We start from the raw sequence: 18,110 nt of genomic DNA, 5'->3' as shown, positions 1-18,110 counted from the left end.
TTATTTATTTGACAGAGAGAGAGACAGCGAGAGAGGGAACACAAGTAGGGGGAGTGGGAGAGGGAGAAGCAGGCTTCCCATGGATCAGGGAGCCCGATGCGGAGCTCGATCCCAGGACCCTGGGATCATGACCTGAGCTGAAGGCAGACGCTTAACGACTGAGCCACCCAGGCGCCCCCTGGGTTCTCTATTCTGTTCCACTGATCTATGAGTCAGTTTTTATGCCAGTCCCATACTGTCTTGATGACAGCTTTATTTTTTTTTAAAGATACTATTTACTTATTTGAGAGAAAGAGAGAGAGCATGAGCAAGGGGGAGGGGCAAAGGGAGAGGGAGAAGCAGACTCCCTGCTGAGTAGGGAGTCTGATGTGGGGCTCGATCCCAGGACCCTGGGATCATGACCTGAGCTGAAGGCATATGCTTAACCAACTGAGCCACCCAGCACCCCTGATTACAGCTTTAATGGTACAGCTTGAACTCCAATTGTGATGCCTCCAGTTTTGGTTTTCTTTTCAACATTACTTTGGCTATTTGGGGTCTTTTCTGGCTCCATAGGTTTTAGAATTGTTTGTTCCAGCTCTGTGAAAAGTGCTGGTGTTGTTGTTTGATAGGGATTGCATTGAATGTTCAGATTGCTTTGGGTAGCATAGACATTTTAACAATACTTGTTCTTCTAATCCATAGGTATCAAATGTTTTTCCATTTCTTTGTGTTTTCCTCAACTTCTTTCATAAGTGTTCTATAGTTTTCAGAGTACAGATCTTTTACCTATTTGGTTAGGTTTATTCCTAGTTATTTTATGGTTTTTGGTGCAATTGTAAATGGGATCAATTCCTTGATTTCTCTTTCTGCTGCTTCATTATTGGTGTATAGAAATCCTACAGACTTCTGTGCATTGATCTTGCCACTTTGCTGAATTCCTATATTAGTTCTAGCGAATATTTGGTGGAGTCTTTCAGGTTTTCTACAGAGTATCATGTTGTATGTGAAGAGTGAAGGTTTGACTTCTTTCTTGCCAATTGGGTTGCATTTTATTTCTTTTTCTTGTCTGATTGCTGAGGCTAGGACTTCCAGTATTACGTTGAACAACAGTACGGAGAGTGGACTTCCCTGTCGTGTTCCTGACCTTAGGGGAAAAGATCTCAGTTTTTTCCAGTTGAAGATGGTATTAGCTGTGAGTCTTTCATGTGTGGCCTTTATGATGTAGAGGTATTTTCCTTCTGTCCCTACTTTCTTGAGGATTTTTATCAAGAAAAGATGATGTATTTTGTCAGATGCTTTTTCTGTATCTAATGAGTAGATCATACGGTTCTCATCTTTTCTTGTATTGTGGTGTATCATGTTGATTCATTTGCAAATGTTGAACCACTCTTGCAGCCCAGGAATAAATCCCACTTGGTGATGGGATTTTAATATACTGTTGAATCCAATTAGCTAGTATCTGGTTGAGAATTTTTGCATCCATGTTCACCAGGGATATTGGTTTCTAATTCTCCTTTTTAGTGAGGTCTTTGTCTGATTTTGGGATCGAGGTAATGCTGGCCTCATAGAATGAGTTTGGAAGTTTTCCTTCCATTTCTGATTTTTGAAACAGTTTCAGAAAAATAGGTATCAGTTCTTTAAATGTTTGGTAGAATTCCCCTTGGAAGCTGGCCCTGCGATGGCTAGTATGCAGAATCTAGAACTTACCCTGTTGCATGGGAGATTTTTGATTACTGATTCTAATTCTTTGCTGGTTATGGTTCCGTTCAGATAGTCTGTTTTTTTCTGTTTTAGTTCTAGTAGTTTATATGTTTCTAGGAATTTATCCATTTCTTCCAGATTGCCTAATTTGTTGGTATGTAATTGCTCATAATATTCTCTTATAATTGTATTTCTGTGGTGTTGGTTGTGGGCTTTTCTCTTTCATTTATGATTTTATTTATTTGGGTCCTTTTTCTTGTTGATAAGTCTGGCTAGGGATTTATCAATTTTATTAATTCTTAAAAAGAACCAGTTCGTAGTTTCGTGCATCTGTTCTATTCTTTGATTACTCTGTCATTTATTTGTGCTCTAATCTTTATTATTTCCCTTTGGCTGGATTTAGGTTTATTTGCTGTTCTTTTTCCAGCTCATTTGGGTGTAAGGTTGGTTTGTATGTTTGAGACTTTTATTGCTTCTTGAGGAAGGACTGTATTTTTTTTTTATGAAGATTTTTATTTATTTGAGAGAGGTAGAGAACACAAGCAAGGGGGGAAGGGCAGAGGGAGAGGGAGAGAAGCAGGCTTCCTGCTGAGCAGTGAGCCTGATGCGGGGCTCAATCCCAGGACCCTGGGATCATGACCTGAACCGAAGGCAGCCGCTCAACGGACTGAGCCACCCAGGTGCCCCGGTGTTTTCAGTTTAATTTGCTTCCTTTTTTTTTTTTTTTTTTTAATTCTTCTTTAATTTCCTGTTTGACCCATTCATTCTTTAGTAGGAAGTTCTTTAACCTCCATGTATCTGTGGTCTTTCCAAACTTTTTCTTGTGGTTGACTTCAAGTTTCATAGCATTGTGGTCTGAAAGTATGCATGGTATGATCTTAGTCTTTTTGTACCAGTTGAGACTTGATTTGTGACCCAGTATGTGATCTATTCTGGAGAATGTTCCTGTGCACTCAAAAAGAATGTGTATTCCGCTGCTTTAGGATGAAATGTTCTGAATATATCTGTTTAAGTCCATATGGTCCATTTAGTCATTTAAAGCCCTTGTTTCCCATTGATCTGCTTAAGTTATCTGTCCTTTGCTGTGAGTGGGGTGTTAAAGTCTCCTATTGTTATTATATTATTATCAGTGAGTTTCTTTATTTTGTTACTAATTGGTTTATATATTCAGCTGCTCCCAACTTGGGAGCATACATACTTATAATTGTTTGATCATCTTGTTGGATAAACCCCTTTATTATGCTGTAGTGTCTTTCTTCATCTCTTATTACAGTGTTTGGTTTAAAATCTAGTTTGTCTGATACATAAGGATGGCTACTCCAGCTTTCTTTTGATGTCCATTAACATGGTAAATTGTTGTCCGGCCCCTCACTTTCAATCTGGAGGTGTCTTTGGGTCTAAAATGATTCTCTTGTACGCTTACAAGAGATGGGTCTTGTTTTTTAATCCATTCTGATATCCTCTGTCTTTTGATTGGAGCATTTATTCCATTTACATTCAGAGTAATTATCGAAAGATAAGAATTTAGTGCCATTGTATTACCTGTAAAGTCCCTGTTCCTGTAGATTGACTCTGTTCCTTTCTAGTCTTTTTTACTTTTGGTCTCTCTTTCCCACTCAAAAGGTCCCCTTTAATATTTCTTGCAGAGCTGGTTTAGTGGTCACAAACTCCTTTAGTTTTTGTCTTGGAAACTCTCTCTCTCCTTCTATTCTGAATGTCAGCCTTGCTGGATAAAGTATTCTTGGCTGCATGTTTTTCCCATTTAGCAGGTTGAATATATCATGCCACTGCTTTCTGGCTTGCTAGGTCTCTGTGGACAGGCCTGCTCTAGCCTTATGTGTCTACTTTCATAGGTTAAGGACCTTTTTTCCCCTGGCTGCTTTCAGACTTCTATCTTTATATTTTTCAAGTTTCACAATGGTATGTCATGATGTTGACCTGTTTTTGTTGATTTTGAGGGGAGTTCTCTGTGCCTCTTGGACTTGAATGCCTGTTTACTTTCCCAGATTAGGGAAGTTCTGAGGTATAATTTGTTCAAATAAACCTTCTGCCCCTTTTCCTCACTCTTCTCTGGGACTCCTATGATATGGGTATTATTTTGCTTATTGGAGGCCCCAAGTCTGCCTTCGTGATCTAATAGTTCTCTTTCCCTCTTCTTTTCAGCTTCATTGTTTTCCATAATTTTATCTTCTATATCACCTCTTCTGTCCTGTTCTCTACTCTGCTTCTTCAGCCCTCATTGTGATTATATTCTGTCTGTTTGCATCTCAGTTGTAGCTCCCCCCGCCTGCTGGAGCCATGGTTTCTCTGGTGTCTTCTATGCTTTTTTCAAGTCCAGCTAGTAGTCTTAGGACTATTGCTCTAAATTTTTGCTCAGATATATTGCTTATATCTATTTTGAGCAAGTCCCTGACTGTGACATCTTCCTGATCTTTCTTTTGTGGAGAATTCCTCTGTCTTGTCATTTTGGCTAAGTTTCTGTCTTTTGTGTGTTATGAAAGCTTGTTATGTCTCTTGCACCTGAGAGTAATGTATTAAAAAGAGGTCATATGCTGTCCAGGGCCTGGTACTTTAGGAAGTGTTTCTGGGGTATGGTGTGTGCACTCTGCTGTTGGACTTTGGCTACGCTTTCCCACTGGTCAGTCCTCTGCAGAGTTCCTCCTTTCTTGCAGCGGGGAGTGTTTGGACCTTTATCTAGGTGTGCTTCGATTTGTTTGTTGAAAAAAGCATGGAAAAAAGGAAAGAAAGAAAGAAAAGAGGAAAAAAACAGAAAAGCCTGCTCCACGAAAAAGAGAAAAGAAAAAGGAACGAAAAAAAAATCAAAAAAATTACTATAAGCCTGATTTCAAAGAAAAAGAAAGGAGAAAAAATAAAGAGAAAAGAAAAAAGGTATTCCAGAAAAAGAGAGAGAGAGAGAAAAGGAAATGAAAAAAAGTAATAAGCAAAAAACTATAAGCCTGATTCCAGTGGCAGGGAAAAATACAGCCTGGTCCTATTTCCACCACAACTGAAGGGGATGCACTGAAGCACTATACGATCAGTAGGCTTGGTGCATGTGGTATGCTGCCTGTGTTGCTCTTCTGGGGGAGATCCCCACTGTGCTGGCCTGGAATCAGTCTTGCCCCATTAAAAAAAGTATGTGCCAGGCACACGGGGGCAGGGTTTGATATAAGTGGCTCCCATCTCCATTGGGGGCACTGTGTTGCTCTCTGAAGTTTGAACATGTTGGTAGAGAGGCTAAACTGATGGCACCCTACTCTCTTGTCCCCCGACAGAGGATCTCACACCCCCTGCTGTTCGGGAAGCCCTCACAGAAAAGTGAGGGCCCTCAGTGAACCTGGTGCCCAGCTCGCCTGCTTTTTATGTTTGGCACAGATGGTATTCAAAACTCTAAATCTCCTGCATTTTATCTTTGGCACGTGACTGGGATTCAAAACTCCAAAAAAAAAATGTTTTATTTATTTGTTGGGGAGAGAGAGAACACACAGCGGGGAGGGGAGCCGCAGGCAGAGGCAGAAGCAGGCTCCCCGCTGAGCAAGGAGCCCATGCAGTACTCAATCTCAGGACCCTGGGATCATGACCTGAGCTGAAGGCAGATGCTTAATGGACTGAGCCTCCCAGACGTTCCCAAAACTCCAAATCTTAAAGGAGCTGGTACTGCTCAGATCCGCTCCCTCCTCCAGATTAAAGCCTCGCTGTGCTCTGACTAGTGCCTTTTGTCCCAGAAACACAGTGCCCTACCTGCACAGTATGTGGAATCTATGGTGTGTCACTGTGAAAAGCAACGAGGTTGCTGTGCGCACCTTTGTCCCCTGCCAGTGAAAGGCCGCTTGCTGGCGCCTGCAGGGTCTTTTGTCCTTGGAGAGGCAATAAACCCTCTTCCAAATGTACTCCACGAAGGGGAACGCTCTCTCCCAATGCGGTAGGAGATCCCTACACCACTTGTGCATACTCCCAGGCCAGAAACTTCCTTTTCTCCAGGAGCACACTTCCAAAACCTCAGAGCTTGAGCTTCATTCACTGTTTGCAAAAAACCTGCATCACTCAGTTTCCCTGGTTCTTCAGTCTGTGGTCTGAAAGGTTTTCTTGTGTGAATCCTATGCCACACTTTCTCAACCACTCTCTCCCTCTCTCCCTTTTCTCTCTCTGAGGAAAGAGTTCCCATCCCTCCGGGGCATGGCAACTTTTCTCTCCCGCAGTTTACTTCCACGTTCCTTGCACCTGCCATGCTATCTCCCTCCAACCATGGAGATCCTTCTTCCAATCTTCAGCTCGATTTCCTGGGTGTTTCAAGTGATCTGACTTCAATACAGCTGTGTTTGAGGGACAAGAAAAGCCTAGGGTCCCCCTACTTCTCTGCCATCTGAACTCCTCCTTTTTATTCGAGTTTTAATCCAACTGTACTTTTTGGTATGTTTTGGGGTTCTGTGTAAAATTTCACTTAAAAATGTCTTCTGTAGAAATTCAGCTTAAAAACCAGTGTCAGATAATATAACTTCAAATTATAGTGTAATAAAAGACAACATAATGGGGAGGGGTCTCTGTCCTACCCATCTCTATTTCACCTAGTTCACCTCCCTAAAGTCAAATAGTCTTCCCTCTGTTAGTTGTGTCCTCTGACATAACTTGCATGTAGAAATAAAATTGATTTTTGTTTATTCATCTTATAGTCTGTGTATACCAATTCACTATTAGTTCTAGTACATGCTGTCTTTTTTCTTAGAAATTTCTACATATATATAATCATGTTGTCTATGAGTAAAGACAGTTTTACCTTGTTCTTTCTTATCTGCATGTCTTCTTTTTCTTGCTTACTACATTGGTTGGGGATCTCGGGTCTCCTCCTGCCTCCCAACATTTAGATGCAAGTAATAAGAGTGGAAACCCTTACCTTGTTTCTAATTCTTGGTGGGGGGGGAGGGTTCTCCACCATTAAGTATGATGTTGCCTGTAGGTTTTTTGTAGTTTCCTGTTACCAGGTCAAGGAAGTTCTCTTCTGTTCCTGACTGAAAAATTTTCTTAGGTTTTTATTTTGTTGGTGAGAGTCCTCCCGCCCTTTTTTTTCTTCCAAATTTTTAAGTTCTAATTAATATTGCTGAGAATTTTTATCATAAATGGTTCTTGAATTTTGTCAGCTGCTTTTTCTGCATCTACTGAGACAATCATATGGTTTTTCTCCCTTATTTTATTAATGATGGCATATCAGTTTTCAGATATTAAATCAACCTTGAATTTATGAGAGAGACTCCATTTGATAATGATATATCATCCTTTTTATATATGGCTGAATAGACTTGCTAATTTACTGTTAGTGACTTTGCAGATGTTCATGGAGGATACTAGTACATGTCTTTCCCTGGCTTTGGTGTTGGGATAATACCACTGGCCTCATTAAATGAATTGGGAAGTGTTCCTTTCCTCCTATTTTCTGAATTTGTGGGAATTGGTATTACTCCTTCCTTAAAGTAAAGAGAATTGGCTGGCTCCCTTATAATGCTGTACAGGAAGCTGACTCTCTGGATTGCTTCTTATTGAATGGATTATGTAAATATTAGAACTCCAATTACTGTTAGAGGTTTTAGAACTAAATGGATTGCAGGGGCGCCTGGGTGGCTCAGTCGTTAAGCGTCTGCCTTCGGCTCAGGTCATGATCCTGGGGTCCTGGGATCGAGTCCCACATCGGCCTCCCTGCTAGGCAGGGAGCCTGCTTCTCCCTATCCCACTCTTCCTGCTTGTGTTCCCTCTCTCGCTGTCTCTCTCTTTGTTAAAAAATCGCATAATGAATGATAGGTCTTTAAGTTGGTTCAGTTTTTTTAATGTGGTAAAACAAATATAAAACTTAACCGTCTTAATTGTCTCTTAGTGTACAAGTACTGGTATTAAGTACATTTGTAATTCTGTGCAAACATTACCACCATCCATCCTGATAACTCTTCATCTTGCAAAACTGAAACTTTTTACCCATTAGACAATAACTCTTATTCTCCCTTCTCTCAGCCCCTGGCAACCACCATTCTGTTTTCTGTCTCTATAAGTTTGACTACTTTAGGTATCTTGTATAAGTGAAATCATACAGTATTACTGTTTTTGTTACTGTTTATTGCACATAGCATAATGTCCTCAAAGTTTATCCCTTTTGTAGCATATGTCAGAATTTCCTCCCGTTTTTAAACAGGTTCTTCCTGTACTAAAAAGTGTTTCATCAAAAAAACTTGTAACTGCTGAACTCTTCACTTTAAGAATGGTTAAGATAATAGATATTTGTTTTTTTTAATATAATTGAATTTTTTTTTTTTTTTTTTACTATTCCCAACATTGGACATATTTTCACAGACTTGATTTAATTTTGTAAAAAACTGTATGGTATTTATAAGGAGCTTTAAAAATAATCCTAAAACTCAGTGTAAAGATAAGCTATCTAAAACATACTTTCTGGAAATCATTGCTGTTTAATGTTACTTCAAGGATGTGTACAGAAATAGAAGCTATTTTTGGAAGGGTGTGCATATTTATCTGTTAAGTTTATTAATTTTGTTCACATCTGACAATAAAAATAAGATAATGTTGAAGTATGATTTTCTTTGATTATGTTTAGGGAAGGAATAACATCTTTATTTGTGAGGACTAAGTCTTATGAATATACATAGGTAAATATGTAGCCACTTCTGTATTGTATATTTGAGAAGTTAAATGTAATTAATGGATGTTTAACTGGGTACTATATGAAAGGGGAGCATAGTAGCATTTTTTTTTCCTCCCTCACAAACAAAATAGCTGATTCTCCCTGTAGGCAATATAAGGAATAATGATTATTGTTAAAAAAGAAAATTATATGAAGTCCCACAATCATGATTGTTCTTTTATCCACTATCTTACACAAGTGGTTGCCCCTCACACCAAATGTATTGTCAGTGGAATTGTGGATACCCTTTTCCTGAATCCTCCCCACCTCATCACGGTTAGCTAGATGTGTATGCTTCTTTGTGTTATTTTATGAACATAGCAAAAAAGATATAGTAGATTGTCAACTAAGAACATGGAGGCATATTAATCACTTTTGTACTATAGTTTCCTGCCCTCTGTTTCCTAGTACATTGTGGCAGTCACTCTAAATCAGCTGAACAGGCTTAACTGTATTATATTTCATATGACATTTACTTTAGTCATTTCAACAATGATGAGCATTCCCTTTGTTTCCAAAAATTTTGCTATTATAAATAAAGAATGTATATCTTTCTTCCCTTTCTTCCCCAAAGCTTACATAATTATCCTAAAGAACTGGTGCTTCTATTTCTATGAGATAAGATTTCTGAAAGGGTATTATTATTGGATCATAAGGAAAGCATATTTTTTATTTTGAAAGATATCACCAGATTGCTTTCCAAAGGGATTGAAGATCTTTTTATATTTGTTGGCCATTCGAATTTGCTTTTATGTGAATTTCCCCTTTATCTGTTGGGTTATTTAATCTCTTTCCGTTTGTGAGAATTCCTTGTTTATTCTAGATAGTTACTCTCATTTTCTAAAAATTTGTCCAAGATTTCTTATTTGGAGGGATTATTATTTTTTTTTTTTTTAAAGAGGAGTTAGACTCCATTTACTCAGTTAAAAAATACAGTAAACTCACTTATGTCCTATTAATTTGAGTTCAATATAAATAGTTTTTTTGATAGTTAAATTCTATTAAAATACATACATTTTAAAACATATTTAATCTTTGATTCAGAAGGGCCTTAAGAATTTACCTTATTTTTCATAGCAGTGGTGTAATACATTCAGAGTTTTGCTAATCCTTATTTCATTGGTTTCTTCAGGAACTGTTAGTTAAGTGCTTATTGTATGCTGAACTCTGAACATTGGAGTAGATATTGGAGATTACTTTTCACTGTTTACTGCTCTCTCTGCACTGTGCTAACTGCTTGGCATGTCATTTAATCCTCTCAACAACCTTACTATTACTCTCACCATTTTTTTGGTGATGAAGGGAAGTTAAGTAGCTCTCCCAAGGTTACATAGATTATACATTTTGAATCTGGTAAGGAGTTTGACTTAAAACTTGACTTGTTTATGCTCTGCTCAAGGATTTGAAATACATAACAAATGGTAAACAGCATTGTTCTCATGGTATGGTATGTTGGTGGCACAGAGGTGGGACTAATTGATTCTAAGGATGTAATCTGAAAAAATAGAACAGTGGTGAAGACCTTTAAACTGAGCTTTGAAATAGATACAGAAATTGTAGGCAGGAAGGATGAAGGAAGAACAGTGGCATTCTAAGAGAGAAAAATGTATACCAGGGTACAGTTTTCCAGGAACTACTTGGCATGGCTAGAATGTAGAGTGTGAAGTGTAGAGAGCTTTGGGGGTGGATAAAGTAGGTAAGAGTCATATAGCAAAGGGCCTGTATTCACTGATAAAATGTTTAGACTTCATCTTTTATCTAGGGTGAAACATGAAAAGATTTTAAGCATTTTTAAAGATCATACTCAATATTTTTTTCTCAGCGGTATTTTTTCTTGCAGCTGAGGGTTAGAATAATATTGAAACACCAGGGCTGCTGATTTGTAGCTAAATTAATGATGGGTTATGTTTACATTGTTTTTTGTTTGTTTGTTTTTAAAGATTTCTTTATTTTAGGGAGAACGTGCTTGTGTGTGAATGTAGGGGGAGGGGCAGAGAGAGAGGTAGAGAGAACCTCAAGCAGACTCCCCACTGAGGGCGGTGCCCAACATAGCACTCAGTCTCAGGACCCTGAGATCATGACCTGAGCCAAAATCAAGAGTCAGGTGCTTAACTGACAGCCACCCAGGTACCCCCGTGAGGATAATTTTTTATTAAGATTGCTATTCTTTAGACAGGCCTTGCCCATCAGAGAGTTTTCTCCAGGGTTATTTTCTAGAAGGTGCTGCTGTCTTTGATGGCTTCTCCCTCACTTCTTTTTTTTTTTTTTTTAAGATTTTATTTATTTATTAGAGAGAGACAGCGAGAGAGGGAACACAAGCAGGGGGAGTGGGAGAGGGAGAGGTGGGCTTCCCGGGGCTCGATCCCAGGACCCTGGGATCATGACCTGAGCCAAAGGCAGACACTTAATGGCTGAGCCACCAAGCCGCCCCATGGGACTGCCTTTAATGGAAGAAACAACCATAATACAGTATCTCTTCTCATACTACAGCAGCAACTCAAAGTATCGTCATTCCTTCTATAACAATAAGAGCAGCAGATCTTTTAATTCATCAGGGATTGCCAAAGAAGCCTCTTCAGAAGGACTGAGTGTTGGCACATCATTTAGGAGCTACTTGTAGTAGAGCTGAGTTGAGAACCTAATTTTTGGCTTGTTATTGTTAAGGTTCTGAATGTACATAGAAAGTGCTTTCCCCTTGTTGCTTGACTTATAGCTGAAAATTATTTCAGGATCACTTCCCTCATTTTTTTTTTAATTATGTATGCTGCTTTATGTTAAGAACAAAAGATATAAATTACTGTTCCAAACATGGGGATTTCACTTTTATGATTGTTTTATATAGTGTGCACTAAGTTTACATTTTAAAAATAATCTAGGAACCATACTTAAACTATTTGTAGGGGTGCCTGGGTGGTTCAGTTGGTTAAGTATACAAGTCTTGATCTCAGCTCAGGTCTTGATCTCAGGCTGATGAGTTCAAGCCCCTAGTTAAGCTCCCTGCTAGGCATGGAGCCTACTTAAACAACAACAACAATAAAACTTAAAAAACAAAACAAAACTATAGTCCCATTAAATAGGTTGAATTGATTGTATTTTAACCAATTAGTGCTAAAATCATAACATTGAGAATTTCCAGATTAGGAAATGGTAGAATTCCTGCTCTCTGACTAACCCAAAAGCAGGGGAGGGATCTGACATTGTTACTTCATTGATTGCCAGGCACTTGGTTTGCATCCTATTTGAAAGGCATTAGTTAGGAATTTTTGTTCTGCCATTTTGAAATAATACTGGAGATTCTTCCTTCTGACTAGTAGGACTAATGTTAGATCAGTTCAGATGAATGATAATGCTAGTCTGATTTTTGATTAGTACATGGTATATATATAGAGAGAGAGGGAAAGAGAGAGAGCCTTTAAAAACATTTTTTTATTTAAAGATTTTATTAGAGAGCGTGCATGCGCAAGTGGGGGGAGGGGCAAAGGGAGAGGGAGAAGCAGACTCCCTGCTGAGCAGGGAGCCCCTACATGGGGCTTGATCCCAGGACCCTGAGATCATTACCTGAGTCCAGGCAGATGCTTAACTGACTGAGCCACCCAAGCGCCCGAGAACATGGTATATTTTTTTTCATCCTTTTACTTTTCATTTATCTGTATTTGCATATTTAAAATAGGTGTCTTGGGGCTCCTCACTGGCTCAGTTGGAAGAGTATGCAGCTCTTGATCTTGGGCTTGTGAGTTCAAGCCCCATGTTGGGTGTAGAGATTACTTAAAAAAAAAAAAAAAGTAGTTGTCTTGTAAGCAGCATATTGTTGGGCCTGGCTTTTTTTTTAATTTTTTTTTTTTTTTAAATTTTAATCCAATTGACCAATCTTGTCTTGCTGTGTTAAGACCAACAAACTTTTTGCCCTTTTTAATAAAGGACCAGATAGTAAATGTTTTATTCGGTCTTTGTGGGCCACACCACCCATTCAACTCTGCCATTGTAGTATGAAAGCCGACTTGGGCAGATGTCAATCGTGTCTGTTTCAAGAAAACTTTATTGACAAAAATAGGCAGTGGGTCAGATTTGGCTCGAGGACTCTAGTTTGCCACCTGCCTTAGACCTTTTACACTCAATGTAGTCAAAGCTAACATTCTGTCCTCCTGGTTGTTTTGTATTTGTTACATCTGTTCTTTGTGGGGTTTTTTGTTTTGTTTTTCTTTCTCTGATTTCTTTTGAATTAGTTACTTTTCTATGATTCTGTTTTATCTCCACCATTGGTTTATTTATGCCTCTTAAGTTTTTTATAGTGGTTGCCCTAGGATTTATAATATGCATCTTCAGTTCATTATCTACCCTCAAAAATTATCGTACCTCTTTACGTATAGTGTATGAACCTTATAATAGTGTAAGTTTCCCAACTCCTGCCTCCCATTCTTTGTGCTATTATTGTCATACATTTTACTTTTGCGTTATTTTATTTTTAGATTACATTGGAGATGGACTTTTGTTTAAATCATTCTTTAACAGCCCTCACTGTTAAGGTTTGTCATAGTAAGTTTATTAGAGTCATAAATTTGTATGACACACAGGAGTTAAAGAGAAGCAACAAGTGAATAAGTATTCGCCTAAGAAAGAGTGCTAGGAGAGATCTTCAGACAGCTACAGAGTAACATTTCATCCAGTCTCTACCACTGAGAATTTTTCTTTAATCATTAATAATTTAATTACTCTTACTGCAAAGTCTAATTTTGTTTTCTCCATATGCTACATAATAAACATTGGAGCCAAATATTCTGTTTTTATCTGACAGACTGAGGATTTCTCCTAGTTCTTACATTCTGGATTCTTGGGTGTGTATTTCCGCTTTGCATTTTTTAGGCAGCAGAGTAATTGGTAGCTTTGATTGTTTATGATTCCTAGATATATGGATAAAGCCAGTAATCTCCCATGTTGTATTAGTGTGCCTATTTATCATAAACATAAGATTTCTTTCTTTCTTAAGACATAGAGAATATAAGTAATATGTTCACTAATAATTAGCTGGTTTTCCTTCAAGAAACTTTTTTTTTTATTGCAGTACTTGTGTGGTAGTAATCGAAAAGACAACATATTTATTGATCCAGGATACCAAACATTTGAGCAAGAATTGAATAAAATACTCCGAAGTTGGCAACCCAGCATACTTCCAGATGGTAATGCTCTTTTATTTTTTAAAAAGATTTATTAATTTATTTTAGAGAGAGCGTGCGTGCGTGGGTGCATGCGAGCGGGGGGAAGGGGCAGAGAGAGAAGGAAAGAGGATCCCAAGCAGACGCTCCGCTGAGTCTGGAGCCCAGTGCAGGACTCCATCTCATGATCCCTCATGAGATCATGACCTGAGCTGAAATCAGGAGTCAGACACTTAACCAGGTGAGCTACCCAGGTGCCTGGGTAATGCCTTGTAAATAAAAGTGTTGCTAACTTGCTACTGGGATTTTTATTTTTACAGATAGTATATTAAAAATAATTAGGAAATAATTTAAATTAGCATATTTTTCAGTGTACTTATTCATGAACTCATCTGTTCATCTTTTGTTGAATTAGGAATGAATGTAGTTGATAACTACTGTTTATGAAGAAATTTGTAATAAATGTGACATACTTTCTCTGGAGTAAGACCCTGGATGTTTATTTCTTAAGCCCTCCAGGGGATATTGTAATACAAATATCTCTAAGAAATCTGTTTTAGATGTGTGAAGAAAACGTGTTTGTGAATGGAAATCACCTATTTTTTTCAGGAATTCTGCAGATTTTAATTCCTTTCTGACCATTGTGTGCTTGTCCTACAGAAGAACAGAAGCAAACATCTAGTCCCTTACTCCAGAGATGCTAGTTCCATAGTCTGGTGTGTTCCCTAGACTCTTTTGTTAAAGAGCTGCATAGGTAATTCTGAAATTCATTCCAGTTTTAACCTGGTGTGAATGGAGGATTGAAATAGGTTTGTTCTTGAATTAACTTTAGTTTTTCTAGATGGCTAAATGAAAATTGTTTTATTCACTGTAATTCTTTAAAAATATTTCTCTCTATTTAAGGGTCAATATTTTCTCGAGTCGAAGAGGATTATCTCTGGAGGATAAAACAACTGGGATCACATTCTCCAGTAGCTCTTCTGAATACTCTGTTCTACTTTAACACTAAGTATTTTGGCCTGAAAACAGTGGAACAACACTTAAGACTTTCCTTTGGCACTGTATTTAGGCACTGGAAAAAAAATCCTTTAACAATGGAAAACAAAGCATGTCTTCGATACCAAGTGTCTTCCTTATGTGGAACAGATAATGAAGGTAGTGTGACATTTTTATTTTTTGGATCGTCTGTGACAGGGATAGCCAAACTTTGCCGTAGTAAAGACTATATTGGGTCACTTGTTAAGAATCTAAGGACTGCCATTTTCATAAAGTAAGACAGCTTATATCTTCTTAAAACATCTTTGTTCATTTTGTTTGAAAAATTGTGAATTACCAGAAGCCACATATTTGGTACAATAGATACTAAGAGTGAATAATACTATCTTTCTTCAAGATTGGTCTTAAGAAGTTTATGTAATTTTTATTTTTTTTAGATAAAATTACTACTGGAAAAAGAAAACATGAAGATGATGAGCCAATATTTGAACAAATTGAAAATACAGCCAATCCTTCTAGATGTCCTGTGAAAATGTTTGAATGCTACTTGTCTAAAAGGTAAATGTTAATGATATTTAATTTTTTAAATGGTAGTATAGGTTAGTTGCCTTGAATTTAACATTACCAAGAAGTGACTTTTTTTTTTTTACTGATCTTTTTTTAGATTTTTTCTCTCTTTTCTCACATCTAATGTTTGTAGTCTCATTATTATAAAATACTCAGCTTATACTTCATATTTTAGGATTCAAGCATATGTTAAGAAATTGTCTGCTAATGAAATTACTACTTATTATTGTCATCTTTTAAATTATAGCAATCCCAGTGATTATATAAAGCATAGGGCACAAACTTTTTTGTAAAGAATCAGATGGTAAACATTTTAGGCTTTTTTGGGCTATAGAGCCTCTGCTGTAGCTACTCCATTCTGCTGTTAGGCCAGAGAGCAGCCATATACTATATATAAATAAATGGTCATATAGTATTAGTTTAGTATAGTAAATAGTTTTATTGTGCTATAAAATTTGACACAAACAAGTGATGAGCTATAACTTGCCCACCTCCCCTGGTGAAAATATATGTTCAAAGGTAGAATGGATAGGTGGAGATGAAAATGAAGTATTTATATTTAAGAGAAAATGTTCCTTTAAGAAGATCTAAAAGATACAGTGTTCTAAAAGTACATTACTTTTTCAACAATACTAACCACTTTCCCTCCTCAATCTAATACCAACAGACATTTAGAAAATTTAAACCGTGAGATGTTTAGAGATCATAAATTTTGTGCTTGTCTATTGCTTTGTATATGTATCCTTTAGTTTTCAAAGGGTTAGTGTGAACCAAGTATATTATCTTATGTAAAGTTTTATAAATTATAATTAGGCCACCCGGTTAGTTCTTAAGAACTCATAAAAGCAGTGGCATCATCTATAGGTAATAGTAATATTTCTGACAGTGGTTTTGGGGTGGCCCTATTAGGCTGCAACAATGTCAGATCTTCCAGTGGTAGTAACTATTAATTGGAAATCCCTATCTTACTATTACCTTCTTCATATTTTAAAAGTTAAAATTTTTATTGTATAATGTTAGTAGGTAATTTTATGAGCTACCATATTTCATCAATTTTAAGACACATTTTTCAGATTTTACTATCTCTGAAACTGGGATGCATGTTAATGATCGATACATCTTAAAATTATAATTGGCAGCATTTTACTTGTTTAGTGGCAATATTAAAATAATGATTAAAAATATTGTTTCTTTTGAAGGTGTTTTGGATTCAGTGAAATACAGAGTTTAAATTATGGTGGGAAAATAATCTTTCATCACAGAAATTAACTTTCAAAATATCTTAATTATTATAGAGTATTTAATGTAAGTAATGAGATCTCGTCAGACCACATAATATTGTTAGTAGTCACGGAATTATTCTTGGAAGAAGAAAAGAAAGTTGTGGGGAATTTTGTATATATACTGTGAAATTGACTTTCTCCTTTCTCCCAAAGTCCACAGAATCTTAATCAGAGAATGGATGTTTTTTATTTGCAACCAGAATGCTCTAGTTCTGCAGATAGTCCTGTCTGGTACACATCTACTTCACTGGACCGAAACACCTTGGAAAATATGCTTGTACGGGTTCTTTTAGTAAAAGATATTTATGATAAAGACAATTATGAACTGGATGAAGACACAGACTAAAAAGGAACGTTTCAGAAGCAATCGGGATAAAACAGCATTAGATAGTCATGCTGCTAGATCTTTATTATGGAAAACATTTCAAGTTTACTCCTTCTGTTTTGAGTTTTGTAGCAGTGTACCCACACTGGGTATTACCATGTAAATAATCTGTGAGTGAAAGTTGCCATTATTCTATGTAGTGGTTTTAGGATACTTAACAAATACATTCAAATTCTTTTTTTATTATTATTTATTTGATTAGGTATGTTTGTAACTTTTTACATTACAAAATACGAATGAGAATGTGCCATGTATAATTTTTTTCTTGTAGTAAGGAACATCCATATTGCACAACTCTACTGTTGCAAGGCTTCCTCGAAAGGAGGCTCTTTTACTGGGTTCTTGACCAGATGGTTGTGTATGGGTAGCACTACTAAAAGTTTAGAACTTGCAGTGTCTTTCAGAATTTTTAAAATAAACTGTAAACTAATAGGCTGGGTTTTTTGTTTTGTTTTTTGGGGGTTTTGTTTGTTTTGTTTTACGTTTCAGTTACTGAAGCCTTACAAGGTTATGTAGAGAGATACCATCTTCTGTACCAAAAATAGACAAGAGAATGCTGTCAATATTGGTGTACTGTAATGTGAATCTATACTGGTGAAAACAACTTTTTGTTCCCCTTATTAAAACCTTAGTGTCCTTTTCTCATTTGTGGCTTTCTGCATCACCCCAGTCAATAATTATATATATATATATATATATGTATATATATATGTATATGTGTGTATATATATATATATATGAAGAATGATGTTGAAAACATGATCATTGAGACATTTTCTTTGTAAAAATGTCCAATGAAAGTACAGAATTCTGTTTTCTATGCCAACCATAAGTATTCAAAATCCCATTCATTTATAGAAGTTTGATTTTTCTTCCCCCCCCTTAAAGATACAGATCATGTTGCAGTATCAGAGTAGTACTCTAAAACTACCAATTTTATGAGAATTTTTGTATTGCCTTCAAATATGACTGATGCATACGTTGGATAAAATTATTTTTAGAAATGCCACTCCCACCAAAATAGTTGTTACAGTAAGTCAAGCTAGTTTAAATAAGATAGTATCACATTTTACTATGAAAATTACCAGTGTAGTAATTCTGATATTTCAGATGATTAAAGAACAAAGATACTGATGGATAGGATAAAGTATATCTCAAGGGAAATCACATTCGATGTTAGGTTGTTTGGCTTTTAAAATTTAATTACTTCTTATAGAAGATTGCATTAAAAAACTTTGTGCTTCTGCATAGCAATTTATCCGTTCAGAACTTTTAGAACAAGGAAGTTTACTTAAAATTCTACTTTATAAAGACTGAGCAAAATGCTAGCTGCAAATTATTATAAAGAAATCATTTGGCTGACT

General features: G+C 36.7%; 1 protein-coding gene across 4 annotated transcripts in view; it reads left to right on the top strand.

Annotated features, from left to right (window-relative positions):
* ZMYM2 (zinc finger MYM-type containing 2) overlaps positions 1-17,387 on the top strand; it is a 106,997-nt gene extending 89,610 nt beyond the window's left edge. For all 4 annotated transcript variants that reach the window (XM_025875213.2, XM_073894801.1, XM_025875212.2 and 1 more), the window contains 4 exons: positions 13,425-13,539; positions 14,419-14,670; positions 14,949-15,069; positions 16,515-17,387. In XM_025875213.2, the coding sequence (XP_025730998.1) occupies positions 13,425-13,539; positions 14,419-14,670; positions 14,949-15,069; positions 16,515-16,707 (681 nt within the window). In that variant the 3' untranslated portion in view covers positions 16,708-17,387. The remainder of the gene's footprint in view (positions 1-13,424; positions 13,540-14,418; positions 14,671-14,948; positions 15,070-16,514) is intronic.
* Positions 17,388-18,110: the final 723 nt, after the last annotated feature.

This window comes from Callorhinus ursinus, unplaced genomic scaffold (genome assembly GCF_003265705.2).
Source record: "Callorhinus ursinus isolate GAN/ISIS: 27379988/994484 unplaced genomic scaffold, GSC_fseal_2.0 scaffold7, whole genome shotgun sequence".
Lineage (NCBI taxonomy): Eukaryota > Metazoa > Chordata > Mammalia > Carnivora > Otariidae > Callorhinus > Callorhinus ursinus.
The sequence above is the reverse complement of the archived record's forward strand: the minus strand, read 5'-3'. Positions and strand labels throughout refer to the sequence as shown.